The 16426-nt window shown below is 40.1% G+C and overlaps 1 protein-coding gene across 1 annotated transcript; it reads right to left on the reverse strand.

Moving 5' to 3' along the window:
* Window positions 1–3586: 3586 nt before the first annotated feature.
* On the reverse strand, window positions 3587–15117 carry LOC117755133 (uncharacterized protein KIAA2012 homolog). The gene is made up of 25 exons (XM_034574678.1): window positions 15062–15117; window positions 14583–14707; window positions 14281–14412; window positions 14007–14153; window positions 13229–13421; window positions 12926–13074; window positions 12618–12831; window positions 12267–12337; window positions 11612–11801; window positions 11126–11242; window positions 10525–10695; window positions 8713–8838; window positions 8560–8634; window positions 8284–8351; window positions 8132–8197; window positions 7953–8016; window positions 7664–7874; window positions 7354–7503; window positions 7053–7233; window positions 6645–6804; window positions 5401–5783; window positions 5088–5281; window positions 4833–5005; window positions 4159–4378; window positions 3587–3814 (listed from the first exon to the last, which is right to left on the reverse strand). The coding sequence occupies exons 2-25, from the start codon at window positions 14691–14693 to the stop codon at window positions 3649–3651; spliced, it is 3732 nt and encodes a 1243-aa protein (XP_034430569.1). The 5' UTR covers window positions 14694–14707; window positions 15062–15117; the 3' UTR covers window positions 3587–3648.
* Window positions 15118–16426: the final 1309 nt, after the last annotated feature.

The raw sequence follows: 16426 nt of genomic DNA on the forward strand, positions 1-16426 counted from the left end.
TGCATTTTTACTTCCTCCCACTGTACAAAAATGAAGCCAAAATTTCCCAGATATGGGCGCTGCCATCTTGCGCTGGTGATGTAATCCATTAAACCTCGAAACTTGGAATTTCCAACCCCCTGAGTCCGAAGTTGCAACTGGAACACCCCCTAAAGTCGGAATCTCGACCCGGAAAGTCGGGGTACCTCACCACCCCCAACTGCTAAATCCAAGATGTCCTCTCCGTGTATCAACAGTTTGTTAGCATTACTGTCATTAAGTGTGTCGTACACATAGTACTGTCCAATTACTGTCTGTGGACGTGTTACACAAAGTTGCGCAAAATATAGCGTACTGCGTTGTTATGAACTGGTTTTGCTAACAATGGCTAGCTGGCTAACGTAAACATTGTTCCTGTGCAACTGGAACGCTATCAACTTGTTATATGGGTGTAACGTCATTCTGAGCTCGGCGGTTAAATGGAAGCAGCAACTGTTGCTGCGCTGTAGTGATCATGGAGTGGAGCCCACTTGACCAATCACAAGTCAGCCTCAGCAAACGTCAATTATGATGTTTCGCCCATTTTTATATCATCAAATAACTAATTAAAACCATACTTGAACATGCATCAGTGTGATAAGAACGACTTAAAATGACAGAAACCAACTTTAAGAACTGACGTGTAGTTTCACTATTTTGTTGTCCATGTCCCATCTGCAAACATGGAGGAGGCAGAGTCTATGACCTATACTGCAGCCAGCCTCAAGGGGGCGACATTGTCAGACATTATGAATTGTTTATGTAGATTAAGAAGTAGTTCTTCCAACTCCGGTGTGTTCATTTGCATCTAAGTCTGACTGTGCAAATAATATTGATGCTACAAAAAAATGGTTATGTATGGTTACTCCTAAGAAATTATATTTTTAACTAGTCTTTCACTCCTTGTAGAGAACCACCAGCGCTAAACCTTAAATAGGATTATAATCATATAAAACAGCTTGTCACTATGAGAGTGTGAGAGAGTATGATGGTACATGTGAGAGAGTGTGGGCAATTTTCTGTGAATCAAGCACAAAGTCAAACAGTTGTCTTTCGGTAAGTTCAATTCTACATCTGCAGATGGACTCAACATACACATCACCTGGTGTGACATACACAATGAGTGAAGAACAGACATGAGAGTTGTGTTCTTATAACGCATAGCCCCCTCCCACAAGGGAAAAGAAGGTATCCATCACCTTCTTTGATGTTTTATCAGGGTGGGGACATCATGGCTTCATTTACAAAACAAAGACCCCTGGAGGGCCCCCTGGAGTGAAATCCCAAAACCATTTTCTCAGAGACACCATAAAGTTTCAGGCTTCAAGAAGCCATAAAGTTAAAGTCCCTGAGCAATAATCGTAAACCTAACGTTGACTCACAGTTGACCTCTTAGCATGCAATCTTCTACATACACGTCTGTTCATCCAATAATCATTACACAAATGCAGAATTTCCATTACAAGAGTATAGTAGTGTGTGTGAAAGAGTATGATGGTACATGTAAGAGAGTATAGTAGTGTGCAGGTAAGAGTATTCTGGTGTGTGTGTGAGACCAAGTATGAATTATCTCTCGTAGGGCCTCTCATAGTTTGGTTCTTTGTCATGATGACACACATCATTGAAGATGTGTTTATTCTAGTTTCTGGACAATGGTGGTGGTTTATTTCAAATATCATTTAAAACAGGGTGTTTCCACTGCACTTTATTGCAATCTTCCTATTCTGAAACATCAACTTTTTCATCTTGATTGAGTGTAACAAAAAAACTTTGCAGGTGGATGTAAAAGCACCTTTAGAGACTGTGTTGTTTACGTCGTCAGATGTTTTGTTCTCAGCTGTGGTTCACTTGGTTTAATTGCTCTCACAGGATAATGAAGATAACCCCACAATGACCAGTTCTACTGTCACAACTACACATCCAAGTAGCCTTCAAATCTTACTCAGCATTGTGCCTAATAGTGAATCGTTCAAATATAATGACAAACTCATCACAGCGGATGACAAACGGACCCTGAGACTGAATAATAATAAATATATTTAATCTTTTTGATCGTCTTGTGTGAGGCTTTTGTGTCGAGGATCGTCCCTTTAGGGAAACTCACAGTAGCCACTGAGTCGTACAGTAATTAGCTGTATGAAGTGTGGCTGCAGCCATGTCCTGTTCCCTGAGGTCAGTTCACCGGGGACGTTACAGCAGAGCACCTCACACACTCATTACAGTTTCCTTACATCACCTCTGGGCTTGTGTGTATCACCTCTGAAATTACTGTATCCAAAGAAGAACCACAAAGCAAACATTAAAACTTGTTCTTTACACAATTTTTTCATGTAAAGTTGAAAATCTTGATTCGAGGGTTTACATTATCATCATGAATTGTTTTCAAAATATAAAGACCTCTTCTCACAATGTGGTGGAATGTAATCAAGTAGATTTACTCAAGTACTGTACTTAAATCAAAATCAAAAACATGTTTTTCCCTCCACTACATTTATCTGACTAATTCAAATGAATATTTTTCATTTAAAAAACAGGATATGCTTAAAAGTACTTTTACTTTACTCTATTTTGAAAAAAAGAACCACACAAACTTGTTGGAAGTTATTAAACTACCTCTATATTCTCGTAATATTACAACTTTTTCATAAAATTACGACTTTATTCTCAATTACAACCTTAATTTCTAAATAAAAAAACAATATTCTCTAAATCTCAAGAATATACATATTTTTTCAATATGGCCCCCATACTTCATCAAAGTAGGGTTAAAAATAGGTAAAAAATGTGAGAAGGAAGATTTTTTTCTTTTTCATTTTGAGGATAAGGAAGACTCCTCTGGTCCATCGAATCAAATAAGTAATGACTGACAGTTATGTGACCGTTCTACATCGTTGGAGTTTATGGTGTAACCAGCGATATCCCTGCATTAGTCCATTATCCACTATTTCAATTTGCATGAATGCAGCCTCCTCTTCTAAGCTTGTGAGGTTTCTCCTTCCGAACAGACGCAGTTTTCAGTAAAGTTAAACAAAACATATGAAATACTTATAAGTGTTTTTAATTCTGATATTTATTTGTATTTTGTTGAAATAAATTGTTTTATGCATTATTTTTAATTGTATTAAAAAATATGCATATACATATAATATGTAACAGTTATGAACATGAAGCTTAATAACTTAAAGTGCTTGTTATTAAAAAAGATTTACTATCATACAGTAAAAGAACTTAATACAGTAGATTCATAGTTAGGCTATTTCTGTTATATCCATTTTATTTATTCTGATAACATCAAGTTATCTTAGTATGTTTGTTGTAATGTTTGTGGTCATTTAAAGTCTGTGTTTCGACATAACTCCAATGATGGTTTGTATATTTCTAAACTTTTCTCGTGATATTGGTCTTCAGAAGTTACTTATGTCTTTAAATATGTTTTAAACAGTATCACAATAGTAAATGTGACTTGATTTTTGTCTCTATGATGATCTTGTGATTCTGAGCTTCTCTTATACCATCTTTCATTGAAACTGAAAATCTGATGACATGACAGATGGAAAGAATCAGTCGATGTGTGTCAAGTGATTTATTGAGATTCATGTCACCAGTGAAAGCCTTGTTTCCACTCGTCTGTCAGATGGTCGTCTCGGCTTGAGACGGAGTCAGACCCAGTAGCTGCAGTAAACTAAAATATGAGTAGATCCACGGCCGGGAGATTCCCTGAGTTTTCTCCAGACCTCCGGCCTCCAAAACAAGACCCCTTTTAAAGGCCAACTGCTGGTGCAACAGCGCCACCTCTCTGCACGGACAACACAATGAGAGAGCAGTAATGCATGAGACATTAAATGATTTATCATTTGTCTTAGCTTGTCATCTGTGGAACACCCAATAGTAAATATACTAGTTAATAATAATATTAGTAAGGGGCATTAATGAATGTGTTTATTATTTTATAAATTTATTCATTAATCTATAAACAAATAGACTAAAAGTAATTAAATTGATATTTTAATTGGCAATAAAAGTTGAAATCATAATGAGAGTTTATTTATCAAATATGAACCAATTTAATAAACAGTTTAAATTAAAAATAATTTAACAAAAAATATAGCAGTCAGTAAGAAAAAGAATGTAAAAATATACCTGGCGAGCTGCTCTGCTTGCATCCTGGCCTGCTCTGCGCCCAATAGAGCGGCCTCCTCTTCTCTCCTTTTGTTCTCCTCCTCTTTCTTCCTCCTCTCCTCTTCCTCCTGCTCCTTCACGCGGAGGTACTCGATCCTCTCGCTCTCATCCATCTCTTGTAGCTTCATGTTCTCCTCCTCCTGCCTCTGCTGCTCCTCCATCTGCAAACGCTCAAGCTCAGCTGGAAGAGGACGAAAACAAAATTTCCCATAAATTATACGACTCCCAGCAAATCTGAAATTTCATTAAACAGAACTGATGCAATAAAACGGCAGCTGCACCATCAGAATGCAACAAACGTTTAATGCGACATTAAATTGTATCTAAAGTGTTCACAAAAAAAATGTAGTGACAACATTTTTGAAAAAGAGCAATGACCTCAACCATGTTAACATTTATCAAAAGTCCAGTAAACTTTGACAAACAAATTTAATCATATGTAGAGATGGACTGACAACCTGGAAACTTAAAGCATTCGTCCAAAGGTTGATCCGGCATGGAGGCATAAAAACACCCAGAGTAAATCTCTTTATTTTAGGGAGGTGACTGAGCAGGGGCCTGTTTTACATCTTTTCTCTCCCTCTTTGTCTCCTTCTTCTCTTCCTTCCCTTATCCTCCCCTTTACTTCCTCTCACCTTTCCTCCTCCGTTCCTCCTCTTCTCTCATCCTTTGCAGTCGCTCCATCTGCCTCCTCCTTTCCTCCTGACTCCTTCTCTCCATTTCTCTTTTTGCCTGTTCCCGTCTCACTCTTGCCTGCTCCTCCTCCTCGTGCCTCCTCCTCTGCTCCTCCTCTGCCAGCTTCTTCAGTCTGAGGATGGAGACGAAAGATTAGTGACGTAGCAGTGTACCATAATCTTTATAATTTTGTTCCCCTTTATTAAAGGTAGGACCTGAGCTCCTCAGCTCTCTTCCTCCTCTCCCCCTCCAGCTCGCTCTTCATCCGCTCCTCCGTCTGCTCCCTCTCCTGCTGCCTCCTCTCCTCTTCCTCCCGCTCCCTCCTCTTCCTCTCCACCTCCTGCCTCCGTCTCTCTGCTCGCTGGGCCAGACGCAGAGCAGCAGCCTCCTCCTGACTCATTCTAGGTAACTAAAACACATAGAGTCCAAATAAGAACTGTGACTACGGTTATTATTTATTTTAGAAATTAAATGAATCAAACACATGAAAAAAGTACTGTATATTATTTCAGCTCACGTTCTACGAACCTCTGGCTTAACTGGGTTCAACATCAGCTGTTCATCCGCGACCATGACAGTGGAACATGACGACAGACGACCACATGCTGAAGAGAAACCTGTGGCACTGGCTATCATTGCCCCCCCCCAGGAAGAGGCTGCAGACCCCCTCGAGTTCCTCTGATGGAGGTGGGACGCAGCGTCACTGGACCTGAGTGAACTCACTGATCGGATGTTTCTGTGTTCGTCATTGCTGGAGAGACAATCTGTTTCCACGTCTTCACACATCTTTGCTTCTGTTTTGTGTTTTTGTGTTGCTGATGGGCTTTCGGGGGATTTTAGGAAAGACTCTTCTTCTTCCAGCTCCTGGTTGATCTCCACCTCCCCTTTCTCCACAGGGTCGTCATCGCTCTCTGTAGAGAAATGAAAATACAAAGAAAACAAGGAAAATGAAAAGTATCGGCGGGCAAAGCTTTAAGTTGTGTCTTTCGTCCTATAGGATGCAGAGATACCTTAAAAATTATTTCACTGTGTCATTTTCTGACTTCATTGTGAATCTCTAGCCTAATTTTTTGCAGAATCTTCTTGGGAAATGTTTTTCAGACAAAGTTTTTTGCTGACCTTGACCAATCAGATCCAAAATCCATCCATTTGTTTTAAAGTTTTTTTGCGAATACAAGGGCTGGACTGATATATGACAGATTTACGGAGGCCAATACCAACATTAGGAAGTAAAACATTCTGATACAGACACACTGATGGAAATCTGTTCTGCCTTGTTTATTCTGTAAAATAAAAGAAGTATAAGTATAAACTCTGATATCGATATTTCTGTGAAATGCTCATATCAATTTGCACAATCATGACAATAATCATGATGAAAAAGCTAAATTTGTTGTTAGATTAAATAGGTTTGTTGGTTTTGTCACACCTCCACACAATTAATATTATAATTATTGCATAAATACATACAGTGTTTATTTCCTACATGTTTTCATAATGTGATTTAAATTATTTTATGAAGAAGAAACCTTTGCCACTAGATTTAAATTATTTTGTGTAATTATTTTTCTTCCCTTTCAGGATTTGAGTGCATTGATGTAACTACTTTTTCATACACGTATTAGTGGTACACGGATAAAACATATGATCCATATGAAAATATGTGCCACAATCACTTACTTTTACGAGATAATTACAAACACGTCCCATCACATTGACATAACACGTGTCATGTATGTTATTTTTCTGCCTGAACGTTTGCTATGTCTTACCAACAACTAACTCTTTGTGTGTCAGCCTCCCTCTCCTCCCCCTCTTCTTCCCAGTAGACACTTCCTTCTGCCTCGCCGCCGCTCCTCCTCCTCGATCGTGTCCTTCATTCTTCTTCACCTGTCCTCTCTTTACTTCCCTCTCATCTCTCGTTTGCTTTTTCTGAAAGGCAGTGATTACAATTGACAGAAAAGTAACTGTAAACCTGATTTCATGCATTACTTTGGACAGGTATGTTCTGATACAGTATTTTTGTGTCTACTAAATTTTTTTACCAATATACTTAATAAGCCTGCTACTGTATGTATTTCATAAACTTTGGGTATTTAATAAACAACTTTAATAACCCCACTTAACTCTCCACAAACGAAGCTGGAGGCCACAGCTTCAGTGTGAATGTCAGTTCTCACCGATGAAGGAGGAGCGGAGTCGTCATGAGTCTCTGTTGTTCCTCTGTTTGTCCGTTCCTCTGGTTTCTGGCTCCTGATTGGTTGAGAAGTGTCTTCTGTTTTTTGTCTCGGCCATCCTCCATCTCTGCTGATCCTGGACGTCTTCTGTCCCTCTGATTCTGCAGTTGTAATACCACTTGTCCTATGTAAATGAAGGACACGAACCTGTGTGAGTATGTGCAACTACTACGGAGCATATTTAAAAACAATCCAAATCTGTAAAGTTTAATCTCATTGCAGTTTCTGATTATTCCTCATTCACCCGGTTGTTATTGCAGCTTCTTCTGTGTCCTTCTTCTTAATATTCCTCCTTCTTCTGTCCACAGTTTCTTCTGTTGTTGCATCAGTTTGACTGATGTTCTGCTCGCTGCCAAACATATCCTCTTTATCGTGATGCTTCTTTCTAGATTGACTTGAGAGATTCAAAATATTTCACGTCACCCCAAAGAATAAACAAATGGTTTAGACTTTTCACAAAATATAAAAACATCTTGAAAAGTTCTTGTTGGATTTCTGGGAAATGTAACGAAGCTTAACATGAAAACATCAAATTAAAAGTGAATTAAACAAACCCTGGTCGATGTGACGGAGACAAATGTCCTGTCTGTCCTTTCTCATCCTCCTCTTCCACCTCTGCCTCAGCGTCGCCTCCTCTTTGCTCCTCCGTCCCTACCTTCTCCCTCAGTGGAGTTATCCTTACATTGTTTCTCCCATCCTTCTTTGGTTTAGTTAATGTTTCCGTCCCTGCTTCTGCACTTTTAGTTTTTTTTAGGGTCACAGCCACTGGAGCGACAAACAAAACGTTTATTTTTTTTCATCATCTTAATTTAAATTAATAAAAAATAATCATCAGAGTTGTACCTGTGTCAGGGCGGCTGGTGGCTGGACAAATGTTAGTCTCAGTCGAGCCATGGACATCTTGGAACTGGTGGGAGAACAGAGTTCATCAGACAGGAGTCAGACAGGGTCAGTTTATAGTGAAGGAGAGACAGGAAACAAGGTTAAACCGGCACAGACAGAATAATATCAAGCTGACTGACCAGTTTGGTTCTGAGTCTTCGCTCCCCTGTTGCAAACTGACCCACAGACACGTGACTTTCTGTTCCCTGGAGTAAACAGTAGAAAAAGAAGGAAACAGTCAAAACAAACTTGTTGTTCATGAAGAGGATCCTGGATCTTTACAACAACTCACCTTATGCTTGGGTAGATGTTGCTGGACGTTACTTATAAGAGCATCTGTGTTCAGCTCCACTGCTCCGTCTACACACACATATATACAATGAACAGACAATGGTTGGTTGGAGGTTGTTTCTATCTTTGTTCATGATATTAAAGAAGTGTGTATGTGAGTCATGCATTCTTTGTAGGAAACATGCACCTGACTTGGTTCTTGTTATTAGAAACACATGCTTCTGTGTTTCTCTTGAACTGCTTTCAAACGTGTGTGTGTGTGTGTGTGTGTCCAGACCTCTAGGTGTGTCCTCAGACTGCAGCACAATGATCCAGGGTAACGTCTCTCCCTCTGTTGAAAGAACCTGGAGAGCTGGGGGACAAAAACAGTAAGTTACTAATGATAAATACACAGTTGTAAGATGTGCAGGTTTTGGCTCATCCTTTGTACCTTGCTGTTGTGTTCCATTATCAACCTGAGATGGGTGCTGGCTGTTGTTGTCGTACAGTGACAGTTGAATGATTTCTCCATCAGGACCCAGGATCAGGCTGCCAACAGATTTGCCATTCTGAAAATCTGATAATATAACAACTTTCAGATAATACTTTTGGTCGGATCACAAATCTGAAAGCAGAAGGTCTCAGTTTTCATGTCTACATGCAAATCAGCGACGTCAGAAAGAAAAATGGCAAAATAACCTATGCTTTTTGGAAGTTCTGATTGGACAACTGGCCCAACTCTGTTGTGATTGGTCAACCGCTTCCAGAAATATTGACCTCCACTCTCATTTTATGTGGATAGTCAGACTAGCAGGTAGGTGTGTATTATGCAAATGTTAACTTTTGTGATGTTACATGGCATCCTTTGAGTTTTTAACTTTGCAGAACTTTTATATTCAGAAAAACCTCCTAAACACACCAGAGGAAAGAAACACTAATGACATGAGCGAAACACATAACCTGAGAATTCACATAGCTCTGTGAGGTCAGTTTGCTTTAAAGGGGACATAGCATGCAAATTCCACTTTGTTAGTGCTTCTACAGGTTAATGTGGGTATCTGGCATGTCTACCAACCCAAAAACTCTGGGAAAAAAAACACTTGCGCGTTTTGTTATGGTTCCTCTAAGTCAGAAACGTCATGCTTGAGTGACTCGATTGAGCTTCCTGGGTTTTGTGTCATAACAAGGCACTGGAAGTCTCCCTACATGGCCTTGGCCCACCCCCCACCTCACCCACCCCCCGTCCCCCCACACTCGTTACGCCGGGTTTACACCGGACGCAGCGAGGCTGCGAAGCGCCGCTCCCAAGCGCGCAGCCGGGCTGTTCACACGGGACGAGCATTTCTCTGCGCTGGTCAGCCCGCGATTCACTCACATGTGGCATTTGTCTGGATCGTTGGGACTGGGAGGCTGCAGCAGCTGCTCGGGCGCGACCGCTCGCTCTCCCATGCGTGAGCTGGAATTTGTGTCAACGCCACACAGCCAGCAGTGTGGAAGACTTCCGCAGTTTTCAGCACTACTGTAACACTGGCACAAACACACAGAGCCCCCCCACTCGTTACGCCGGGTTTACACCGGACGCAGCGAGGCTGCGAGGCAGCGCAGCGCCGTTCTCAAGCGTGCAGCTGCCTGGCTGTTCACACGGGACGTGCATTTCTCCGCGCTGGTCAGCCCGCGATTCTGCTTTCTCCGCTTGTTGTTGTTGTACCCGTTGAATGTCGGGGTTCGGGGGTAAATGATGGTCTTCATAGCCCCCCCCCCCCCACCCCTCTCTTTCTCTCTCTGTCTGTCTGCTTGTGTGCTTGTAGTGGATGGGCAGAGGGGGACATTTAATTATGTGATTGGGAAAATTAAAACTCCAGGACAACAGAAGGGGAATACAAAGTATGGGATGCATATTTGATAATTTATATCATATAAAATATGTAATTTATATCGTTTAAAATCATGGGGGGAGAGGGGGGAGGGGGGAGCTGGCTCATTAGCATTTAAAGGAACAGGCACTCAAAACAGGTCACTCTGTGGAGGGCTGTTTTAGACAGGGTAAAAAGGGTGCTGTTTTAAATGATCCTTGTGGTATTTTGACCAAAGTATGTTCCAGACATTTCATTAAGACCCCAAGGAACCATCTCAACTTGTGGTAAAATGGGCATGCTATGTCCCCTTTAAACTAACTAAAGTCCATTTATGTAATAAAATACAATGTATATTTACTTCATACTTCGAGGATCATGGTTTGCTGCAGAGGTTTATGCTTAATTACCTCTCAGCTCCAGAGGTAGAAGGCCCCTGACCACACCTCTGTCAGCATCTCTGGACCCAAAGGGATTCTGGAGGTCAGGCAGTCGGTTCTGTAAGAAAGCCAAAGAGCTCTGCCTGCCCGGACCTATCCGTCCCACAACACAACCCGAAACTCCTACTGCAGGAGGAGGCTCTAGAGGAGAAAACAGAGTGAAACACCATCCCTGCATCTTTTAATAGATTCAAAAAAATGTATAGAAACACAATATATTGAATGGAAAATTGCATCATTAAAAGGGCAGAGAAAGACAAAGCAGAACAAGAAAACTTAACAACTAGAAACATTAAAAACCTGAGACTGTAATATTCTGTATATGGTCGGTGCAAAACTAAGACTGTAAAGGGTTTAATTAAACAGGACATAACTTCAGACCTAGTTTGGATTTAAACTGAAAGACAAAAATATCAAACAATATATGGATATGTCGTTGCTTTGCTGATTTATTTTAGATTTTAGTGACGGATCTTTAAGTATCCACCTACAGACTGTATATTTTCACTGTGACTTTAGTGTGTGTGTGTGCGCACTGTACCATGTCCGGGCTCCAGCAGTATCGTAGCACCTTTCTCAGACGGCAGCCTTCCTCTTCCTCCTCTTCTTCCTCCTGCTGCCGTCTGTTTTTTAAAGTAAGATCTCTCTGTTTTTTCTCTTTCTCCTTTCTGCTTCACACTCATCTCCTCTGAAATACAGAGTGAGGATGGAACATAGCATCTCTACACTGATAAGGAGGTCAAGTCATAATTTTAAATTAAAGGAAATAAAGGATATACCATCGTTCTACAACCTCTGTGCTCCTAAAGATTAGAACAGTTTACTCAACAGGAGGTTACCTGACACAGTTTGTAAAACCCAACAACACTTTCACTATTATTTGACATAATGTCACATAAATTTGATCCTATTGTGAAAAGTGAGCTCTGGTAGTAGATCCCACCACAAGTAAAGGAGTCACTGAAGTTCATAGTCCACTAAATTTTAGAATGTACGAGATTAAGTAAGCCAGTTGAATCAGTTAAATAGAAAGGACAGTTTTATGTTCTCTGTTCACCTTTTTGTTCAGGAAACAGTGGGGATAGAACCAAAGGCGGCAGACGGAGTCTATTCAGATTTTCTCTGGACTGAACCGTGTCTTTTTCTGATCGTGGTCGGATGTCCTGCTGGTTCTGAGCCTGGATCACTCGTGCGGTGGCACCTGCTATGGGAGGCAGGCGTTGCGCACAGTGTTTGGCACCGTCCGACTGAAACACAATAGAAATTGATATTTCCTTTTAACATAAAAACCATGACTGACACCCTGCAAGATGAGAACATACAAAAAATGCACGTGCCATTTTTGTATAAATCTACTTGTCCAACAACAATGTAGAACATTGATTACCAATAAGTCCTTTTGACATACAATATACTGATTTAAAGTTACACTAGATGCAAATATTTTATTTTATCACCCGTTTTCTGCACATGTGCTGCCAATATCCAAGCAAACTCCTGGGGGTTAAACAGGAAAGTAGCAGCTGATAAAAGCTAAAACTATTGGTTTGGTAAACATTGTTTTTTTAACATTGTTTTTTTTTGTTAATCGAATAAAGATATTTAGAAAAAGCACAAGAGTTTAAATGGGCAACGAAAGCCCCAACCACTAAATAGTAGTCATGTTTTTTCTTCTGATGGACACTGTACTGTTCTAGATGCTGATGTCTTACCCCGTCTGTCTTCTCCCCGCAGGATCTGTAACAGGCTGAATTTCCCAATTCCACTGGAGGAAGGTACAGCCCTGTGTGTTGGAGATGCAATCATAACCCCATTGTCATTCTCAAGCCATTTATCGCTCACAAACTAACTAACAGGCTGGCTTCGTTTAAAGCATCAACAAATGACGCAGTCAATCTGTCTGGTAGATTAAATGAAATGTTCACAGTGACATTTGTTGGTGAGATGCCTACAAATATTAATTCAAGACAGATTCATACTTTTTAAGCCCTTTTATTTGTAAAATTGAATTTAAGACAGTTTAATATGTTTAAAGGATTTGCGGCCACCATGTAAAACTTTACCTGTTCTCCTGTGTCGGTTCCCACTCATCGATCTCTCATAGTTGCCTTTATCACTGAGTGTTTCACTGTTTCTCCAAATGGAACAGTCTCGATCATCAGCCATGTCGTAGACACAGTTCATGTGTGGATAATGCAGCTCCTCTCCTGTACTGTGGTGGTTTATTTCAGTGTACTGTGAACTTTCAGTCTGCTGCAGACACATGTCAGAGTACTCCTGCATTTGAAGTTAAGACCAATGAATTACACACAATTAACATTTGCAAAGATAAAGGAATATTAACATGTATTTATAGAAATTAGGAAGACACCTTATCTTCTTCTGGTTCTTCAGGGGTTAACGCTACATAATGTACCCAGGGCTGAGGCTCCGTCTGTGGGGTTGGACTCCTGGAGGTACATGTTATTTGAAGGAACACATCCAGCCTGACTCTGCTCCTGTTGTCCAGCTCCTCTTTATCTGCAGAGTAGGATTATTTTAGAATTGGTTTTATCCTTCCATTTAGTTAGTTTATCAGCAAGAAGCTAAACAAGGCGTATGAAAAGAACATGAGTCCAAGTGTGTAATCGTTGAGGTGGGAAGGGCATCTTTCTACCCGTCAATATTTTATAACCTTCAGGTTGATTCTCCAGTTGTTCAGTGTTTTCCTCTGCAGGAAGCCACACTGGGTTATGCTGCACAAACAACTCTGGACTGGGCTGTGCTGGTGTGGAGCAAGCCGGCTGAGGATTAGGAAAACGAACATTTGGAACTGGAGGGACGTGAAGAGGAGGAAAGAGGGATGGAGCGAGTCTGGAATAGGAGCACTGGAGAGAAGAGACACATCCAAATGTATATTTTGCAGAAGGAGCTCAACCATAAGCAAACATCTGTTGACATTTTCACATATACAACAAGAGATAAATACAATTATCCCATTTAAGATCAAAGTTATGGTTCTAAACTGTACTACAAGCAAAGTGGGGAAGATTTGTAACTAGAGCACTCAGACTGAACCATAAAACCCCAAAAAATGGGCAGGTTAAAACAGCCTAAAAAGCTCTGTTGAGCAGAAAAGTCACGTCATAACTAAAAATAGGGTCTCTTTAATTGAACAAGGTCCCACTAATACATGTGCTTGTGCAAATGTTAGGCAGTGTCAGCGTTTCACCCATTTATATATGATCAAACAACAAACTAAACCAGTAACATGAACAGAATGACAGAAACTATGGCTATCTGGCTATCCAGGTGGTTTGGCTTCACTTTTGGGTGTTGTCATATCATCCATTTTTATTTAGTCTGTAGTCTAAGCAAGTACACACAACATTTTCTTACATAATACAGTACAAACACATAAATTATACACATAGTATAACTAGAGAAGTCATTCCCGTCTCCATTCTATCTACCTGATTGTTGCTGTAGCTCAAAATGGCCGATGTCAGCTCCTTCAGGGTGCTGAGCTGCTGTTCCACTTGTTGAGAGTAATGTTGCACAACCCGCTTCTTCCTGTTACCAGCCACTGACCCACATTTGCTTTCCGTTGAAACCAGGTCCTGGATATTAAGGAAAGGATAAAATTCATGGTTTCTATGCCATTTGTATATATCTTATTGACTGCACCTGGCCAAATGTCTCTTGTCACCTAAGGGACATTACTGTAGTTACTTAACATGTAAATACCTGGGAGTACAGTAGCAGTGGGCCCCTACGAGTGCTGTACGTCTTTGGAAGGGTTGACTCTGCTTTTACAAGTAGGCGACCACTGTTGGACAAATGCAGCAGAGGCTCCTGGGACTTCCAGATGTAGTAATCCTTTGAAACATGGATGGATTATATTGTTGACTATTACAGCAATGAATGTCTAGATTGATTGATGGACAATTAGATGGACGGTTGGTTGGGGAGTGATGTGGCAACTAATGTGTATTCAAATGCTGATACAAATACTGTATAAACTGTATTCCAACATAGAATTGGTGTACCTGTGGTGTGAAGCAGACGTCCAGCCGTCCATCGTGTCTTCCAGGATTTCTCTTGGACGAGATCAATCGACCACAGCCTCGACTCAGCAGAGACAGAGAAAACTCCTTCATGATGTCCTTTCAAGCTGGTGGATAATTAGGATATCCCATAAATTCCAACATGCACCAAATAACAATGGTATATAATAACGCAAATTACAATCAAAACTAACAAATTACTGGGATAACCTGATAGCTAGATCATTTAAATAAACCTAATTCCTCAATCGCCAAGTTTATAAGTAACCAATTTATGGTCACAGATTAGAGCTCTGAATGCATTTCTGACAAAGACTTTAAGGAAAAAAGACATTAAAGGAAGAGAGATTTAGATCTTGTGTGTTGATATATTTAGTTTATCAGCTCCTTATTGCATCTTCTTAATTTGGATCATGTTTAATAGTAGAAATAAGCATTTAAATACAAAACAGTTAACATACCTGTTTTCTCTCGTACAAAAGCTGCGTCTCTCTCTCTATGCTGTGTGTGTGTGTGTCTGAGAGAGAGAGAGAGAGAGAGAGAGAGAGAGAGAGAGAGAGAGATTGTGTCTAGGCAGTTTCTCAAAACTGATATACACACATACATTCCTATGCACCAACAGTGGACTGTCGACTTAGGCTGACCAACTAAGGACGACAATTTGTTGTTTCAAACAAAACAAATTACGTTTGAATTATTGTTTTCATAGTATAAGCAGCAAAAAATGCTTTAAATAACCAAGAGCAGATCTTACAACCTTTATTAAAGTGGGAACATCTGTAGCTTTCAATGGAAAATTCTGTGATGAACACAAATATATTTTCTGTCTGTCAAACACTGATTTAATGAAATGATTGTTTTTAACAAATCCGCATTTTGCTTTGACAAATATTCTAAGTTATAAGTTCTAACATCACCAGTATTCTATTCATGCTACACTTTAGATGAAACAAACATTTCTGTGACTGCAGTATTCGAAATGTTATGCACTTGGATTTGACAAATATTCGGAAGATTCTAACATCACAAGTATTAGTATTTTACTGTAGATGAAACAACATTTTTTAGCCAAGTGTTTGACTTATTTACACTAAAGTAACCAAAAGGCACTAGAATTAAACCAAACATGTTAGTGATAACTGTATGTAATGTGTAAAGTGTATAATAGTGGCTATTACTATAGTGCTTGTGTTTTGTTATACCGGATTCCTTTGGCAAAAGTCGGCACACGTATTTGGAGCTTTGAAGCAGTCCTGACCAAGTTGTTAATTAACATTAGTTCAGTATATAGAGGCTCTGAGTGCTCACTTCAGGTGTTGAACATTCCATTATGCGATTTCTCCAGAAACACTTAAAAGTCCATGTGCAGAATTTGTAATCCTTTTTTAGGACACTGGATTTCAAACTTAAGAGTGCATAAAATTGATCAAACCTTTGATATAGAACTTTCACGTTTAACCTGTGGAGGTTGGACTTCAAAATTAACCCACAACCTCAACATCCAATTACTCTTCAGCTGTTAGTCAGCTATCGTAAATTGAGACCAACTTTGACTGGTTATGATGTTGTAAAACATTGGAATGTCAGGACAATTTTGGTTTAACAGGGGACAACCATGAGTGGATAGTATTTTACTGCACATGTACACTGTACACACACACAAAGTGTAATAAACTTAAGAGGTGGGTCCTCTTAATATGGCAAAAAACAACTGCAGAATATGAGTCCTGGTAATGCACAAAAACCTGAATGTGTGTGTGTGTGTGCATGTGTGTCACTGCAGCCATGGAAACAAGAAAGAAACACAGAGCACCAACTCTGGAAAA

This window comes from Hippoglossus hippoglossus, chromosome 21, assembly GCF_009819705.1.
Source record: "Hippoglossus hippoglossus isolate fHipHip1 chromosome 21, fHipHip1.pri, whole genome shotgun sequence".
In the NCBI taxonomy this organism is placed as follows: Eukaryota; Metazoa; Chordata; class Actinopteri; order Pleuronectiformes; family Pleuronectidae; genus Hippoglossus; species Hippoglossus hippoglossus.